General features: G+C 39.7%; 1 protein-coding gene across 1 annotated transcript; it reads right to left on the reverse strand.

Annotated features, from left to right (window-relative positions):
• Window positions 1-205: 205 nt before the first annotated feature.
• On the reverse strand, window positions 206-12699 carry LOC104929171 (cysteine-rich secretory protein LCCL domain-containing 1). Its single transcript, XM_019268846.2, has 15 exons — window positions 12307-12699; window positions 11356-11666; window positions 6613-6731; window positions 6214-6346; window positions 5908-6023; window positions 5565-5665; window positions 5238-5405; window positions 5057-5117; window positions 4835-4901; window positions 4569-4699; window positions 4316-4359; window positions 4129-4201; window positions 3674-3743; window positions 2500-2633; window positions 206-2292 (listed from the first exon to the last, which is right to left on the reverse strand). The coding sequence occupies exons 2-15, from the start codon at window positions 11620-11622 to the stop codon at window positions 2241-2243; spliced, it is 1536 nt and encodes a 511-aa protein (XP_019124391.1). The 5' UTR covers window positions 11623-11666; window positions 12307-12699; the 3' UTR covers window positions 206-2240.
• Window positions 12700-19106: the final 6407 nt, after the last annotated feature.

The raw sequence follows: 19106 nt of genomic DNA on the forward strand, positions 1-19106 counted from the left end.
ATGTTAAAGCCCAGATTCTTCAGATTATCTGGACGCTGTAGGAACCAATATTGAAACAGAGTGACCACTCAACCATATGTCTGCAAAAACTGAAAAATAAGTGTAATGTAATACAGGAGGAGTCTGTGACTTGAGGATTAATATATTCTGCGATTATAATCCTGAGCAGGAGAATATAGTTTAATGAGAAATGACACAAAAAACATTTTTATCCCCAAGTATTTTAATTATAATTCTGCCATGCACGTTCCTGGCCAGCCAGGGTCCATTTATATAAATCTATAAACAAAAGCTGGGAAAATTAGCATGAAATAAAACAATATGTTACATGCACAATATTTACAAACATAGGAATATACTCAAATTATGGTGAAATTTATGAAAATAAAAGCTGAGAGTGACAAATATATGTCTCGCATGCAGACACTGGTTCAGAATCTATTGCTTATTACGTATTTGACTTTGTAAGGCTGGCAAGGTGTTAGGAATGAAAACGAAAGGTCAACAGTAGCAAGCATTTCATAGCATGTTGCTCAGTAATATTTACATCATTATATGTACAAAAATATACAATCTGTATTTTACTGCCTGCATTGTTGCTACACTGTATATTACCACCGATGAAATGAAACAATATATGGAGGCCCAAAGCTTACTTTATAGGAGGTAAATACATGAAAAGAAGTCCTTGTTGTGTGCATTGCTTTTCATAACATGACATAATTAACTTTATTTTCAATATGCAAAGTTAGAAATAACTCCCAGCACACATACCACTCAAGTGAGTGGGCGTACCACAAAAGTTCCCCCCTGAATTTAACACTTGTTAAGCCCTTCCCCTGAACAGAGACTGTTCAATCGCACATCAGCATCAGGGCTAGAGAAAAATAAGTACTGTGCATTTAAACTGTTTGGGGGATGGTTAGCCTTTCCAGAATTAAAAAAGACAAGAGCCAGAGTCGAAGGAACGTATTGGCTAAAATCCACCAGGCAAGTATACGACATATTCCAGCTGCAACGCGATAGACGGCGCTAATCACGGCCGTTCTAGTCATTGTTTGAACTTCCACCAAAAGTGATGTGGTCCATTTCAGAAGCAGCTTTCTGCTCTGCTATGCTGACAATCACAGTTATTTTATTTTTGACATATGCTGCAATCAGCAGCGAGGGCATAGAGAATTTGGTTGATTTCAAAATAAAACACCCTATGCAAACTTCTGATTGTAGTACGTAGCATATACACTCAGCAGAAGCACATAAAACAGGGTAAAATGACAAAGAGCAAGTTAAAACTTTGCAGGCAAGTGACAGTTGTAGAGGGGGATAGCTTTAGCATGCCCAGTTGTTGGTAGTGTTAGGAAAGGAGGGATTCTCTAAAGAGTAGTAGTAGGTTCTCTGGTAGGAACTAGTAGCATGTTCCACCAACTGAGATGGAACTGTTCCCATATCGGGGCCGCCTGGGTGAAAACCAGGAATCCTAATCGCTAGTCCATATGGGACCTTTTGAAACACTGCTGGTGGGATTTGAAGTCGCATGGAGAACTGACCAAAACAGCTTCATGGGCGCAATATGACAGAAAGATGCCTGGTGGGGTTTCATCATAGAAGTAAGCTGCAACTATTAGTATGCTATCTTATCTAACCATTTAATTCTGCCCAATAGTTATTCATCAAACATTATCTAGTTGTTTGTAATTGTGCTTATTCATTTTGGTCTGGTTTGGTCCTACATAGAAATGAGCAACAAATGCCAATTCATTTCAGCACAAATGTTCTGGCTAACCTAACTTTGTTCCCACAAAGTGAGGAGCTTTTATGACTGTATCTTAACTTTAATGTCTGAAATTGTGGGGGGCATTTGGAGCGGTGCTGAATCTCATGGTGCATATAGTTTAAGTATTAAGAAAACATGATGTCATGATGTCATGTCAGCAAAAAAGATACACGGCAGCCCAATGTGATTATTACGGTCAGCTCTAGAAATATAGAAAAGACGTAAGGCAAAAGACATCCAAGATCATCATCCACCAAACATCCTTTGCTGATGCTATTATTGGACACTGATTCACTCATGGCCAAAGTTTGAGGGGAAGCCTTGAATAAAGTCCTGTTGCACTTTTAGTGTCGGAGCCTGAATTATTTACTGTAGGTATGAACATAATTACAGGTTGTAAGACAATAATGAGTGGGTTTTGCTGGATGTGAAGTGGCCATGTACTCTGTCCTTTGAGAGTGGTTTTTCAGATGACTGCGAATACTCTGAAGGCTTTTCCACTTGTTGGGTTCAGTAGGCTGGAAGAGGAAGAACAAAAAAGTACACAGATTTTAATACTGACTAGTTAGTGCTACAGACAAATGTAACTAACTTGATATCAAATAAAATGTACATAAATTCAGAATCTGTATATTTGTTTAGGTAATAGTTCATTCTCATATCTGGCATTCCTGTAATTATACAGGATAGCCACTATACATTACTTTATAGTTTTGTAACCATACCTCTCTGAGGTGATGCCATTCTGGTAACTACCACTGTACTGGTTCCTTTTGTCCACTGGCATCACATCGAGGTACCCTCCAGACTCATTCTGGATCACTCCAGCGTGAATGGCTGCTCGGCAGATACTAGATTTCTGGAAGAAAAAGAAACATTTTTCATAGCGTTCCATAAAAGTACCAATTTAAAGGAACAGTGTGTAGGATTCAGTCGCATCTAGTGGTCTTCTTTCTAGGAGAAATTACCATGAAAGTCCCTATCTAGGGACAGCTTTTGGATTGTTTTAGGTAACAAAAACAACTATTCTTATTTTCCACCTCTAACATATTCCGTTAATAGAAACCCCTAAAACCTTTAACCCTCTTGTGCCGGGAGGACATTGCAAGGGTTAAGAATCTAAATCCTATGAAGAATCTGCCCTGTGTAAAATGCAGTGGGGTTTGTGACTGCTGTTAACATTTATCAGTATTTTAAAATCATCATGAAATTTAAATAGTTCCTCCATATGTGGTTACATAAACCTAGGAAAAGATGCCCTTTTTTGAGTATGGGGTTGTTATACAGTCTGTGTTTAAGTATAACAGAGCAAAGACTTGTTGAATGCAGTAATAAGGACAAAACATTTTCACAGTAGACATTTTGATTGGTTGTAGCATAAACAGACAAATGTGAATAATAATCTTAATGAAGATTAACATCCATAGCAATTTCATAAGTAATTTGTTAGTAGCTATACCGATGCTTTTCCTGCAATGTCAAATCTCAGCAGACATTGAGACGTGTCCCTGGAAAAACCACTAGTGTCGCTAACAACTTGAATTAAGGCTTTACTGTGTAAAGATATTGTGCATGGTGCTATGGCTTACCTAAACACTTAGATATATGCAGGTCAACATGCATGTTAATTACACCTGTGCTACAGTAATAGCTATGCTAAGCAGAATGTCACACACATAAAAAAAGGTTTATGTGGGCCAATAAAGGTTTTCTCAGGAACAGGAACTGTAACTAATATCATTGATTATGGCAGGATTTCATTTAGATTTTAAGATTCAGAAGTCTAAAGTTTATTACACCAGCATTACTAGTAACAGAGATATGATCAAAATGTCTGCTGTGAAAAAGGTCAATGAAAGACTGTAATAGTCACTTTATGACGATGACTGAAGAACTCACATCTGTGTAGTATTTCGTCCCAATGACTCGGGCTCGACTGTCATGTACACAGTTCCTGGGACAGTACAACCTGAAGAACAGGCCAAAGCTCACTTTAGGTCACAGGATATTATCATTTTATACAGTAGAACCACAGAATGTTAAGGCTACCTAGGTTAAAATTATTTGTTGTTAGATTTTAAATAAAAGAAAACTATGAATGTCAAAGCAGGTAATCTTTGTCTCGACATAACTTCAAATATACATGTCAAATTTTAATGCTAAATCTTGTTCATTGATGAAAGGTTAGCAGGGTAGCTAGTGCTATCTTAGCTTACTGTGGTTATATTGCTACATGACTTTGACTTTGGAAGGTCACATGGGCCATATAGCTATCTTCAGCCCACTGCTTTGCTTTCAGTCTATGTGAAAGCTCCATCTATGAAACAATTAAAGTGGACAAAGCAGGACGTCACCTTGGACAGTGTCGTACAGGTTTCTTGAAAGGGCAGAAAAGTGCCACGGTGGTATCACACCTTACTGCCTTGACTAAGAGAGAAAAAAGACACAAAGAGAAGAATTACCTACAGTATTTCTGTACACAGATAACATGTTTCTGTATTTATATCCTCAATGTAAAAACAATTATTGCACGCTCCTTACCAGGCACCGTCTCTACTTTGAAGGAATTGGCACTCCTGTTTTTCCTGTGAATTTAAATAAAACTGCATGAATATATCAACATATTATATGTTTTATACAGAAATTGTTATTATTCCTTTTTATATATACACTACATACTGTACTTGGAACTGTGCGTAACATTAAGAGCAACTTAAAACTGCTAATTCCTCATGCATGTACAAACTTGTGCTTGACTTTTTGATCAAAACTAATTTCAGAGACTGATTCGTACCCAATTGACTGAATCCCATTCTTGTATGATTTGTTGAATTGTTGTTTTCTGCCCAGTCTGGTCACGTCGAGCCATCCACCGTCGTTGTCAATAACACCAGAGTGTAACCCAGCTCCACACACACTGGATTGCTGCAAAAACATGAATGGTAATGCATAGCAAGTTATAGTTTAAATGATTATCAATATGTCATTAATGCAGGGGCTCATTACAGAGAAAAAACATAAAATATAAAGAACATAAAACTCTAGTTGGTGATCATTTACCATGTCATAATATCCAGTCCCAACTACTTTTCCAGCCCTGTGAAGGCAGCCAGGTGGACACTCATATCTGTGGACAGGAACAATACTAACATGAACAAAACTGGTGCATAAACCACATAATATTTTGCTGATATTACCCTAGCACCATCTTTGTACATCAAATGTGTTCACAATTTTGCAGAAATATTCATCTGTTATTACCGTACTCCATCCAGCATTTACCTGTTACAGGTCGTTCCCTTGCACTGATCTCTCAGCTTCGTCTCACATTCGACCTGTTGGCCTAAAATAACAATAACAACAACAAAAATCTCATTTTAATCACAGCAATAACGTATGGAGTCAAAACTGCACCACTCGAAAAGATGGAATACTGTTAGGGAGTATTGTGAGCAGTCCTTACACATCTGCTCTGTGCTGACAACTTGGTTTCTTTCCAGGTTGTCATTGGGTGAGGGACTTGGTGCCTGGGCTCTTGGTTGGGGCTCCCTGTCCCTGACCGGTTCTGGTTCAGGTTCAATGTAGTTGCTTTCTTCAAGCTCTGGAGCTGGACGCCTGTCAACACCCCCATCTGAAGACATGGATACCAGATTGTCATTGTATTGTTTTCTTGTTCCTTATATCTCAAATATGGTAATGGGCATATATTTATGACAAAAACATGACAGGATGGTTAGGACAAACAATGATATAGTAGAATATCACATACAATTTTCTGTCCCAAACCCACCTTTGTAGCAGAGATTGTCCCTGCAGCCTCCACCATAGCTAGCTGGACAGGCAGAGCAGGGAGCACCATATTTGTATGGAGCATGACCCCACCAGTTGCCCCTGAAAAAAACCCATTATCATTTGTATTAAGGAAAAAAAGAACAAAACAAAAAAAACAAATATTATATATATATATATATATATATATAAAAATTATTCGAATCAGCCTCCAGCAGAGATGAGCAGCAGCTACAGAATTCTGGTAGCATATGTTGGAGCTAAATACTGTTCATGTCTTATGTATGATGATGATTAATGCTCTTGAATTGTACCACATGATAATAAAACAAGCAAAGACGTACGGTGGAGAGTAGTTGCAGACCAGATAGACCGCTTTAGCCCAGATCATTCCCCACACATTCATGTTGTAACACACGTTGATGGCGCAGCCGATACGATTGCTCGTCGCCCACACCAACTGAAAATAGAAACACACACACACAAAGTAATTCAGTGGTAATATCAATAATAAATAACATTAAACTTTGTTTTGGATTAGATTTGAAATATTAAGTTCAAACATTTTGAATATTCAGTCTTTTCATTTTTAGGACTTTCAATACGAAAAATATGTTTGTTTGTTTTTTACAGTAAGAGTGTAGTTTTACCTGAGTGTAGTGAGTACAGACAGGTCCTGAACATCTGAATGGGCAGTGTGGGTTACACTCCTGGGAGTAAGGATAGCTGTAGTACCTCACCTCATCATACCAAGCCTGGACATGGTACGTAGGGGGGCGGTCCCTAAAGTCATAGAAAAGATGTTACTGTCATATCGTTTGAATATGAGCAGCTGAACTGCCTTGTTGAAGCTGGCTAGCTAGGCAACAACAGAACACGGACAGACATGGACAGGATACATCCACATCCACTGAGTTTTGGTGCTTTGTTTGTGGTTAAAATGTGTTTGGGATTACATGGGATGTGGGAAAAGGATTGCTCTCATCATAATATTGTGTAAAACATAATGTAAGTGACACACTCCTCTCCACTTCATTGCACATACACACCTGCCCCAGTGTGCTCCGAGGTTTTGGCCAATTTGTGTCAACATGTGGCTCGGTCCATGTTCCCATCGGCAGGTATAGGCCCAGTGCTCTGCACTCCTCTCTAACTCATAATCCCATACCTGGGGAGCACACACACACACACACACACACACAGAGAGAGAGAGAGAGAGAGAGAGAGAGAGAGAGAGAGAGAGAGAGAGAAAACACATAGTTTCTTGGTTTAAAAGTTGTTTGTCTCTGGATAGAAGAACTTAAAAGGTCACCCCTGGAGGTCAGGCAGGGTAAGTAGTTAATTTTTTTTTTCCGCTGGCAGCTGAATCATATTATTTTACTCTTGGACTCCAGGTTAGTCCAGAGCAGCTTTGCCTGTGACAGATGTTTGCAGACCTGAAACTCCACTCCACACTGGATTACCCTCGTGACTGAAGTGGGTTTAAGTGGCCACTTACCGTAGTTGCGGCTTTAATTGCTACTCATTACATTTTTCAGATATCTCATCGTCCTCTTTGGGGGAACGTAAACTACCAGAAATTCCTCGAGGCAAAGTGAACCTGAAAGATGAATCTGCTCTTTACTTTAAAGTACAGTAGGTGTACACATGACTCTTACAGATTTAACATGGTATGGTCAAAACTAGGCCTCTCTTACAAAACACACACACATCCACTGTCTTACACACAGACACGTACATGAGAGAGAAGAGAAACAGACAGGTACCACTACCACCACTTCAACTTGCAGCTTTGTGCTACTATTCAATGTGGTTGTTTCATAGCTTGTTTCCAGTAAATTTTGGTCTCATAAAAGAGTGAAAAAATCTGCCAATATATATATATATATATAAAGCTAGCAAAACAGAGGGCCCCTGTTTGGAGGCTTGAGCACATCTTTACTGTAAAAACTCAACACAGTTAAACTCAATAATGCACCTCTTGTTTTGAACAAAGCGGGAAAACAGACCATGGCTATAGGATTGAGCAATTCAAATGTTGATTTACTGATTACTAATTGACTTTGTTGGGGAGGGAGAAGAATAGGCGCAGTGTGCTCCGCTGTTGGCATGCTGTTTGGTTGAATTGTGGCTATCACACGTCAGAACTAATAGGATAATGCTGAAATGTAGTTGTAGTTGTAACTGCTCTGATTGACCACCATAATGCATTCCATATGTTCAGTGAGGCTAACGCACCACGCACACTGCTGCCCATTCACTGTGGTGCCGCTTTCTGTTCAGGCCTGATTGGAGAAGTGATATTTTGACTCTGTACTTCTTTGGCCACAATCCAGCTGTGGCTGCGATACAAAATACAGAGGTGAGTTTCTGCTCTAACTTCCTGTGTGGTTCCCATGTGATCCTGCAATTTTCCACGATCATTAAATTATATTGTAGCTGTTTGGTGGAATGCTTCACGTTTTAATGTATCTTTATTCAACTTTAGTGAAAAGATGAAATGGAGAATGCACCGAGAATAAAAATGATAGGAAAGGCTGTTTGTTCAAAAAACACAACAGGAACTGATTGAATTTGTCTGTTGTGTGGAAGACAGTGTGAACATTTGTAGGACATAAGCATGATGAAACCTTTACTGGGTGTGCAAGAGGCGTGTTGATGCAGGTACCATCATCACATTCAAATATGATCTAGGAAGGCAGATCTGAGTAAGGATCCATGAACTTGAGGGCTTACTGGATATCAAAAACTGCACAGCAGTTTGTACTGAGGCATCAACACAGTGGTATCAAAGTTAATGAGGAGGCTGTATTGTTTCATGCAGTGCTAATGTTAGAGATGGTGGACCATTGAATATAAAAATGATGTGACTTTGACACTGGACACTGCAGTTTATCCTCTGTCTTGTCCCAAAAATCAATCAAAGACAATTTTGCAGATGACAGTCTAACCAAGTAGTTTTATTTGCCTAGCCAAACCCAAACCTTAATAATAACAGGTGTAGCAGCTTAGAAAAAACTCAAACAGTTGTGATACAGTAATCAGAAATTAAGATTCTCTCTCAAGTTGTATTTTTTGTTCGCACACCTACTTTGAGACACATTTCCGGTGTACAACCTTTGAAGGCTTTCACTTTGCCTTTGAATGTGCCATCTTGGTAGTCCTGCCTCCACTGGCTCCCCACTAATCCAAAAATGGGCAAAGACATAGAGTGTAGGTGAAGCTGAGGCAGGCTGAATGAAGCCTGGTTGCTCATACAAGCCACATTTGACGGTAGCTACCTGCCAATTAAAGCAGCCAGGCTTAATTTAATTTATTAATATAATTTAAAGTGGTGAGTTCTATGAAAAAATCACAATACATTTATCATGTATGGGGAAATTAGGTATAGAGACCAAAACCAGGCTTGAAACTTTGTAAATTTCTTCGTGAAATTTGGACACTGAGGGATAAACTCGTTCTGTAGCCACCCTCAAGTGGCCGTTCCATGAACTGCAGTTTTTGGCAGCTTGACTTTTGCCTTTACGTTTATGGAACTTCATTTGTTAGAAGCATACTGAACCCTTGACTCTACTTACAAGTCACTACTGTGCCCACCTGCACAGCCTGTGCGTCACAGGGTTCAGCACAAAGCTTTCACTGCAAACAATCCAAAGCGAGTGCTAATGATCTCTGCCAGTTCATTATCCTCTCCATGTTCTTGTTATTCTTTGCCCTCAGTTATCCAGCAGTGAGGAAGATGGACTGCCCAGCAGCCTTTGGAGAAAGGTCACAGCAATCTCCTTTTGCATTCCAAAGAGCATTAAGTTCCCAAAAAGTTGTTTCCAACCATCTGCCAGGACCACCTCTGCTACAGAGCTAAGTGCAAGACGTGCAGTTTTACAGCAGTAGATTAAGGGTGAATGCTCAAGGTGGGTCTTTGCAAAAAAAAAAAAAAAAAAAAATAGTGAGGAAGAAAACAAGAAGCCACGCTTTGCTTTTGGAATATAAAGTATGCAAAGTGCTCTACGTAAATGCTTGTAATTCAACCTTCAGTATAGAAAGTGGTTGTGATTATGGACACCTTTTAAGAGGTTTCTATTACTCAGGAAAATCTGCTGGGCAAGAAGTGACGTGCTTTAGATTAACGGACGCAATATTGCTTTAAAGGCATTTGCTGAATGGCTTTTGTATGAAATTAAGAAGTCAAAGCTGCAATGAAAGTGCAGCTCCTTTGGCCTTCGAATCCTGCAATCTGAAAAACAAATACATGGCCCTCATCAGTCCTCAGCCTTACCACATCATTATCATCAGTAATAGTATCCCTTGCTAAAGAAACACTGGATTAGTGTACATAACATACATCTACACTACCATGCCCCGCACTTCAAACAGCGAGGCTCAACATGTTTGAAATAGATTCACCACTCTGGCACCCTAAATGAGATGCATGGACGATCAAACAAAAGATAACATCGGCCTCGGCCAGAGTTTGAGGGAGCTGCGATGGATGGGGAGAGAGGAGGCGAAGGCACAGAGTGAAAGTGGAGAAGGGTGAAGAAAAGCCTGGGGGAAAGCTTGTGAAGCTTACAGTAAGATCAAGAAAGGAAAAGAGCAAGGCAGGGAGAAAGAGAGTCAGCAAGAGGAGAAATGGAGTGAAAGAGTAAGGAGACGCTAGGCAGGAAAGCGGGGAGGGAGGGCAGAATGGTTGAGGTAGAGAGGAGGACAACACTGCGGGGGTGAAAGCTGGATATGGGCCAGGGTCAGCGAGGACGGGCAAGCAGGAGGCAGGAGCTAGAACTAGCCAGATGGTGGCTTTGGCTTGCAGATCTTGTTCTCATTGACTTTTTAAAAAGAGTCCGGATACAATCTAGATATACCAAAAACATTTTTTGGATGGGCAGTCTGAAGAAGGTATTAGTTACTGTTGGCTACTATGCCTGTCCAAGTTTCAAGTCTAGCATGGGACGAATGTAGTTTACAATGATAACGGTGGCAGATTTGTACTTCAAAATTCTTTGTAACCTTTCACCATGACCGTTAGTATGGTCATCTAAATTGTCGACTGTGCCTGTCAGATTTCATCACATAGCTAATGACTGAAGCTAGCATTAGCTCCATGAATTGGTTGGGACCATTGACTTTCAAATGTTTTCAAAGCAATTTTAAAACAAGATTGCTGCAAAAAGCTTTTAAATATGCTTCTAGATGACTACATATTTGATATCATGTCAAAAGACTGACTACAGCAACATGTGAGCACCATTAGCCGGTGATGGTCTAACTCATGTATTAAACATGCAAATAAAGAAAAAGATATGATACATGTGTGTTGTAAAAGATGCGTTAAATTGTTCTAACATAGCCATGTGTGGGCGCTAAGCTCTAATACTTGTTCCTATTTTCAACAAGCAAGTATTCACTGATTACGTCACAAGAGATAAGGGCGTTTAGGATGTTGACTTAGTGATGTGTTTAGCAAGTGTAACGCCATATCAGGTAATGTTGTGGTGTAAACTTCCCCAAATACAATAAGGACAGAGTAGCGGGACAGAGTTCTTAATGTTAGCCTAGACTTTCAGAGCATCCTAGAGTTTTAAACACTTTTTAAATGCAGAGAATCACTTCTCAAAACTTCATTATGTTTAGAAATCCAGGTCTGCTTGTGATTGCTAAAGTGTGATTGGTTTTACCTAAACTTTGTTAGCATCTTAGACCAGCTGACACGCACCTGGAGACTTAGTTAACCTAAAGCTATGCAGGGTTGAGTTTTTGAATGATAAGATGTATTTCAGCGTGTCTTCAGCACTTACCATGTACTCCATGTTGGAGGCAGGAGGGTGGACCTGACCCCGCAGCTTATTGTGCAAGTCCAGGATGAGGTGCATGTCTCCCTCACTGATGGCCCTCTTCCCTCTCGACCTGGCCCTCCACCACTCCTCATCCTTGTCCCTGTACTTGTCCAGAATGGACTCGAGTTGTGTGGAGTTGGTGAGGACCATGGCCAGAACAGTCTGGGTCAAACACAGAAACAAGCTTGCCACTCTGACCCAGCCCGGGAAAGGAAAGGAGCTTTTCATGACGGGGATGATACTGCGGCTGAACGAAGAATACTTTTTGTTGTCTGCAAAACAGAGTGCATGTTCATTCAGACTGTGCAGCTGTTAATATGTGACATTGCAGCACACCTCATTATTAGGTCATTATTTGGACCAAGTATATAGACTCTACATATTAATTCTCTCCCTTTTTAGCAAGCTCTCCTACGACCCAAAGACAACTTGAATATATCCTCTGTCTCTGTCTAATAATGCTGTAATTATGGGAGGACTAAACTTCAAGCAGTAAGGATCATACAGCTTTCAGCAGTCTGGGTGCATCTGCAGGTCACTGCATCACTACACACAGTAGGACCAGTGTAAACTGACTTTTCACACACTATGCTACAGAGGCAGAGATTTAGTGCACATGCATGGGTGACTGTAGGCTTACTCTATGTGCAGACATGCACTGCAGGGAGGCAGCATTTTATTTTCTGTTATAAAAACATGGGTTGGATTTTTCTTCATGGACTGTTTTTCTTTTAACACAACCAGATACAATAAAGTCTACAATTGACTTAATAGATAATATTGTAAAACTGATTCTAGTGATGCCTAAGGAATATGAAAACGTGAGATATGGTTGCTATAAAGTGACACATGCAGCCTCTACGTAATATTCTAGCTATTTTCATTGGGTAGCAATTTATAGTAGCAGTTTACCTTTAAATTCCTCCAAATTGATTAGAAATTGCAATATTCCAGATGCCAGGACGCCTTGAGATTATTGCAGAGTAACAATTTTCCAATCCAGGGAATCTTTAATCCCTTCCATCACACAAAGGTGCAGGCAGTCGGCTCTCCTTCAGACTGTACATCCACGCTGGAAGAAAGAGAGCTCAGAAATGTCTATAGGTACCTGTTGAATTCCTCAGGTCGCACAGTGCGCTACTGGCTGCACTGGACCGCTGCTCTTTTTGCGTTTATATGCCAAATTTGCGCTTAGCGACGCGCAGCGCAGAGGACCACGCCTCCTCAAACCCTCTTGCTCCCCCTTTTCACCGCACCCCCACCTAACAAACCCAAGACACACACACACACACACAGGCCAGCAGGGATCTGTTGGAACTCCACGGTTGATCTATTTGTAGAGGCACCTGATCGCACCAGAAGTGACGTGAGAGCAAACTTGTGGATGTTATGAAAACAGCACCCACTCGTGTTACAAATATTGCACATTTTTCTATTTCTAAGTTTTTTTGTTTGACAGGATGTCATTGGTACCTGCAAAAAGACTACAGGTTTAAGATACAGTATAGGCTATATGAATGTACAATATAAGGTCAGATAAGGATTACATCGAAGCGAACTTTTTAATTCAATTTCATTTTTAATTTAAGTTCAATTCAATTGTCACATTTCATCAGTCATAGTTAAATGTATTTCTGTAAGTTCTCCACTCAACAATTTGTCCAATTAAAACAGTGTAAAATAAAAATAAAAAGATTATAAAATAAATAATAGTAGTATAAAGTATACATTTTGTAAAAAACAAAAACAAAACAACGTACAAAACAAACCAAAACAAATAAACAAACAAAAAAAACTAAAAAGCTAAAACAAAAAATGGTAGTAAATAAGTTAGAATACTAAAAATAATAGTAAATAAATGATCCTAATGATAGTAACAATAAAAAGTAAGAGGTTTTTTAAGTTGCAATCACATTGTGTAACTTAAGGATTTTGATGATACACTGAATATTCTGGAGTATGGTGTCTCTGTCATTCATATGTCTGTCCTTGCACTATGAAAATTTGTGTAATAACTTCTGCAGCGGAAAGTACATACTGCTTTGCAGCACTAAATCACACACCACCAACTATTTCACTGATTTTTGTAAAACTAGATCATATTTTATGAAGAATATGTTTTCTGGTTTTCCCTCTGATGTCCTTCGGCTGCTCCGTCTCAATTCATTGAGATTTACAGAGATTCCTGATGGACAGTGAAGTAAACTGCTGCAAACTGTAGCTGCTGCTAGCTAATGTTAGCTCAGTTTGTTAGCCAGGCTGCCCACACTGTGAGCTCAGAGCACCGGGGGAGTGTTATTGTTTGTATCACAGGCATTTTGGACCACCAGGAAGAAGAGGAGGTTTTCAGGCCCTGAGGCCAGGGGAATTCTGACAGGGAGCGGAGCCGGTGTCGTACCAGAACCAGAGACAGGCAAGCGGGCAATGTAACCAGGATCTGCAGCCTCTATAGACATACTAGCATTGGTGAAGAGACTGGCAATGGTGGAGGAAACTAAGAAGACAACATGACAATGTGATTGTGCAAGAAGCCATCAGATGAGAGTTAATCAAGGACTGGCATTTAGTCGCTGGTGAGAGCTTGGTGAAATAAAAGATTGAAAGACAGCCGCCCAGCTGGGCTTCTTAATGTTGGCCTGGTAAGTGATATAAGCTGCTGCTATGTCTTGTGTTGTTGACTTTGCTTGATTTTTGGCTGTTAGCAAAGTTATCAACTTGCTAGTTTTTGTTCATAAGTCATGTAATCAGAGCAGTTACACATATACTATTGCCCGTATTTAACACATATTTACAGTGGTATTGCACTCTAAAACTAGCAGCACTAAATCACAAAAACATGGATTTCTACACAGTGTTGCTTTCAGGAGGGCGCGTTCCCTGCTTTCACTATCAGCTCCTTAGTCTTCCTGATGTTCGGGAGGAGGTTATTGTCTTGACAGAGGGTCAGGTCCTCCGCTTCCTTCAGAATGATCATTTTATTGTTTTCAGTGATCAGGCCCGCCACAGCTACATCATCAGCAAACTTGATGATGGTCTGTATCTACTTGATGGAGTCAAAAGTGGCAGAGGACTCAAACACAGCCCTGGGGTTCTCCAATGTTAAAGATGCAGGAGGATGAGGTATGTCTGCCCACCCTCACCACTTGGGGTCTGCCTATCAGGAAGTCAAGGATCCACATGCACAGTGTGTGTTTAATCTTAGGTCCTTGAGCTTTTTTTTTTGTGATATTTTTTTTTTAGCAACAATACAAGTTACAACCAAAAGCATGACTCATTAAGGACAATAGAGACAGTACAAAATTGACTGTAACAACTAAACAATAGTAAAATAATAATAGTCATAGTGATAACCTTGTACCTCAATAAGGTGCAAGCAAAATCAAACCAAACCATAAGGACATAAAAAAATAAAATAAAAAAAAAACAAAGAAAAAAAAAACTAAACGCTCTCTTAGGTCTACTGACATCCTATGGAGTATATATATATCTGACGTGTGTGTGTATACACACACACACACACACACAAACTCAATCACGGGATACAAGGAAGTTAAGAGTCTCACGAAAAGGCATTAAGTGAGGGAAGAGCTTATCTTATAAGTTCTTTCAGTGAGTCAGCTGCTACGCGCCAGCTGTTTATGGAAGCCTCACAAGCGCCATTAATTCTAGCAGTTGACAGTTCTAGATAAATTACATCTAGGAAGTGTCTGATGGTGAGAGAATGGGGAGATTTCCATCGCAAGGCTATCAACTTCTTGGCAGCTATCAGGCCAGCTAGTACAATGCGCTTTTTAGGTTTAGTAATATTAAACTCTGACAGATCAGTTAGCAAAAGGACAGGTATAGTCACTGGTATGGTCACTGATACTAAATCAGAAAGCTTGACTGCCACCTTGGACCAGAACTGTGAGACTGGAGGATAATTCCACATCATATGCAAAAAAGTGCCAGAGGCCTTCATAGAACATAAGGGATCAGTTATCATCTTCATACAATGGAGTTTGGGAGGGGTTAAATATGTTCTGTGTACATAGGTGTTATAAAAATTAGGGTTACACAGCTAGTTGGATGTTTTAAACTTATACAATGTTTGTTCTTACATTATATGTTCTTAGGGCACTTCCCTTTATTGATGTTTTACTCAGACTGGCAGGGTAAGGTAAAGTAGGAATTTGAGAACAGAATGAGTCAGGGAGATGACATCAAGATTGGGGACATCCTGACTACTCTTTAGGTGATAAGCTGTTTAAAGGCATTATATGCAAATTGACTGTTAACAATTTACAGGGGTTGAGACAGCCCATCTTCAGGAAAATGTATAAGAACCAACTGTTAACGCTCCTCTGGGAGCCTTTTCTCTGTAACCCCTTTTGTGTGTTGCACTGTGAAACGCTCCTCTTGTACAAGAACAATAAATTCAACTTAAACTTTGATGCTTTGAATCCGATCCTCCTTATTTAAGGGTTTTACTTTAAAAATTCCCGTAACAATAGGTAAAGTGGATCTATCAAGTGGTAGTTTGTTATAGGTGGCCTCAAGGAAGAAATGATAAAGTGCAGATTCTACTACTATAGATACTATAGATAGATAGATAGATATAGAGATACTATACCTCTCTTTTTAATTTGAGTGGCAAGTAGTTTGTACAGTGGGTGAATAGGTAACGGTTGGTGTCCCGGAGCACCATGCGCCTGTACAGATGATCTAAGTTGCAGATAGAAAAAGAATGAGTTTGCAGGCAAATTATACCTGTCTCTAATATCTTGAAAGGTGCACAGCCCAGTGTCACTATACACCTCGTCTAAAGCGCGAATATTACTGTTACTCCAGATCAGAACATGAGATAGGTCTTCCCCCGATTAATGCACCATGGTTGGTAAAGATTGGTGTAAGTGTATGCCACTTATAGGAGATTTTTTTTCGAGATACTCAAAATCCTGGACAACTGGGATGTCAGCTTGAAATTGCAACCCTTTAGCCGAATCATTAAGGGGGAGTAACGCGGATTTGGTCCAGTTAATCTTAAATATCTGAGAGACAGCTAAATTCTTTACAAATGGACAATAAGTTAAGTATAGATAGTAGCGGCTTCTCCATAAAGACCAACACGTCATCAGCATATAATGACAGGTGGTGATGAGTGTCACAAACTGAAATAGGATGCACAGTGGGGGACTGACAAATCATCTGAGCAAGTGGCTCAAGAGAAAGTGCAAAATGTGCCGGGGACAGGGGACAGTCCTGTCAGGATGATCTGGTGACAGGGAACAGCACAGAGGAGAGTTGGTCATTGAGTACCAAAGCTGAGGGATTTGAATAAAGTACCTTTATCATATGAATAAAGTTTTTTCCAAAACTCATTTTTTCTAAAACTGCCCACAAAAAGGACTACTCCAACCTATCGAAGGCTTTCATAGCATTTCATAGCACTGCAGCTGGCGCTGTTTTGTCTACTGCTGCATCAACTATATGGAGAAGTCGTCTGACATTGTCTGCAGCTAGCCTAGACTTTATAAATCCAGTCTGATCACAACTGACTAATGTCGGCATGTGACTCTGAATGCGTCTGGCCAGCAATATATCTCCCTTTCATGTCCAGGTGAGATACGGTGATGTGGAGTATGCACTATAGGTTATGGCATCTTCTGTTAAACGGTTGAGGTAGTAAGCAAACTGTAAGTGTGCCGTGCACTGAGGAACAGATATAATCTTTGACCAGCTGCTAAAAGCACTTTATCACTACAGAGGTGAGTGCCAGTGGGCGATCGTCATTCAGGCAGACTGGACTTGTTTTCTTGGACACGGGAATGAATGGGTATGATAGACTTAGCCAAGGGCAGGTTTATTATCACTGTGAACTGGCGCTAGTTCATCGGCACAAAGTTTGAGGATTTGCCCGCTGATACAATCTGATCCTGCTGCCCATCTGGTGTTCAAATGTTGGAAAGCACTCCTGATGTCATGCTCAGACAGAGTGACAGATGTGTAAGGTGTCCAGCAAGTAAGTTCTGACATTTATTATTAAGTTGTATCAATAGTATAGTCATCCTCTATGGTATCACTATGACCTAGTGCAATAATATTAGTTTTTGTGCACATTGACTAAACATCCCGTTCATGAGCATGTGAGCGCTGTATTTCTTTTCTTGTCTGAGATCACACCTGGTTTTCTGCTGTGTGTGTGAAGCAGCAGCAGGGTGGCCAGTATTTCCCTGCAACATGACCACAAAGCCCTGATTCATCTGCCTTTACATACACAGAACATTTGTGAAGGTTTGTGTGTGTTTGCTCTCTCTCTGCTTCTTCTACTCTACCTGTTCATCAGCACAAAGAAAATTATTTCTTTTAAATTGTCTTCAAGGTGCAAAGATAAAGACGAATATATAAAATAATGCAAATAAAACACTATAGTTAAACTCCTCTCAGACATACTCATATTTGTCATTTGCAAAACTGGTTTCATTCAGGCCTTATATGCAGACAGTCACCAGTTTCAGTCCTTATTTCACTTATTTAATATTTATATTTGTGTACCAGGTAACATGTATATGCTTTGGTGAATTTGTGGGATGATTTAAGGATATTTTCAACTAACATCTTCTTCTACAAGTATCTGCTGCCCCCTCATGGATAAAGAGGGGACTTTCATAACTGGAGCCTTCAGAAAACTACAGTATCAGTGATGTTTAGGCTGAGTCATGAAACCAGTAGTTGTGTCCATCACCTGATCTTAAAGACAAGAAAGATAGTTTTCTTACATATTCATAATTCATGGAATACTTTAACTGTATAACTGTATCTCTGCCATAGCATTACAACTATGAACTCCACACGCGGCCCCTTCTCTACACAGGTTTTGTGTATTTCTTCACTGGATGCAGTAACTTTCTGAATGTTTTTTTGTCATGAGGTTGCCAGGCAACCAGCTGGGATGCTAGACAAAAATGCAAGATAGTTTTGTTAAAACTGTGGTTATAGTATGCACCACACTCTAAAACCACAAATTGTTGTTTCTAGATTTCTGTTTATGTTTGGATTAAATGAGCAAGAAATTATGTGTTAGGAAGCGAGCTCTAGAGGTTCTTTTTGGTGGATTTTCTTTCTCCCTTTGGACAGAAGCAGACTAGCTGTTTCGCCTGTTCTAGTTCTTATACTAAGCTAAGTTGATTGGCTGTAACTTCATATTTAGCATACAGATACAAGAGTGATATTATATTCCTCATCTAACTCAAGAAAGTGAATACTTTCCAAAATGTTGATCTCTTTTGAATATTTGTGTTGCTGTTTTAGTTTAATATAAAATAAATACAAGTTTGTTTACAGGTCAGAACTAAAAAAGCAAAAATGTCTTCCAGCTGGGAATCTTTCACGTACTTTAAGGTCATATGACCAGAAGTCACACTAAAAGTAAACTGTTTGTCTATCACATGCCCCTATCACTGTTGGGTAAGTGTTATTGCATCAATACTGGAGTTTCTACAATTTTGATCTTTCCCAGCAAACATTGGTTAGACGGTAATGTTTTGCACAGGGTCTGAAGTGGTCCTGACAAGAAGACCAAAATTGTGACATTCACAAAAAATTGAAATGATGAAAGTCAAATAAGAAAACAGTACATACTGTAACTTACTGTTTGAATGCAGATGGTCTCTTTCTATTTGTCTTTATATTTGTCCAATTTTGTAATTTAGCCCAGAATTAAAAAACCATTC

This window comes from Larimichthys crocea, chromosome X (assembly GCF_000972845.2).
Source record: "Larimichthys crocea isolate SSNF chromosome X, L_crocea_2.0, whole genome shotgun sequence".
In the NCBI taxonomy this organism is placed as follows: domain Eukaryota; kingdom Metazoa; phylum Chordata; class Actinopteri; family Sciaenidae; genus Larimichthys; species Larimichthys crocea.

Excerpts from the sequence above, each read along its gene's own strand:
- LOC104929171 (XM_019268846.2), bottom strand. The coding sequence starts at position 11,622 with ATGAAAAGCTCCTTTCCTTTCCCGGGCTGGGTCAGAGTGGCAAGCTTG. Across the intron at positions 3,744-4,128 it reads CCTGTACGACACTGTCCAAG|GTTGTACTGTCCCAGGAACT; the intron begins GTGACGTCCTGC and ends CCTGTTCTTCAG. Across the intron at positions 2,293-2,499 it reads AATGGCATCACCTCAGAGAG|CCTACTGAACCCAACAAGTG; the intron begins GTATGGTTACAA and ends TTCCTCTTCCAG.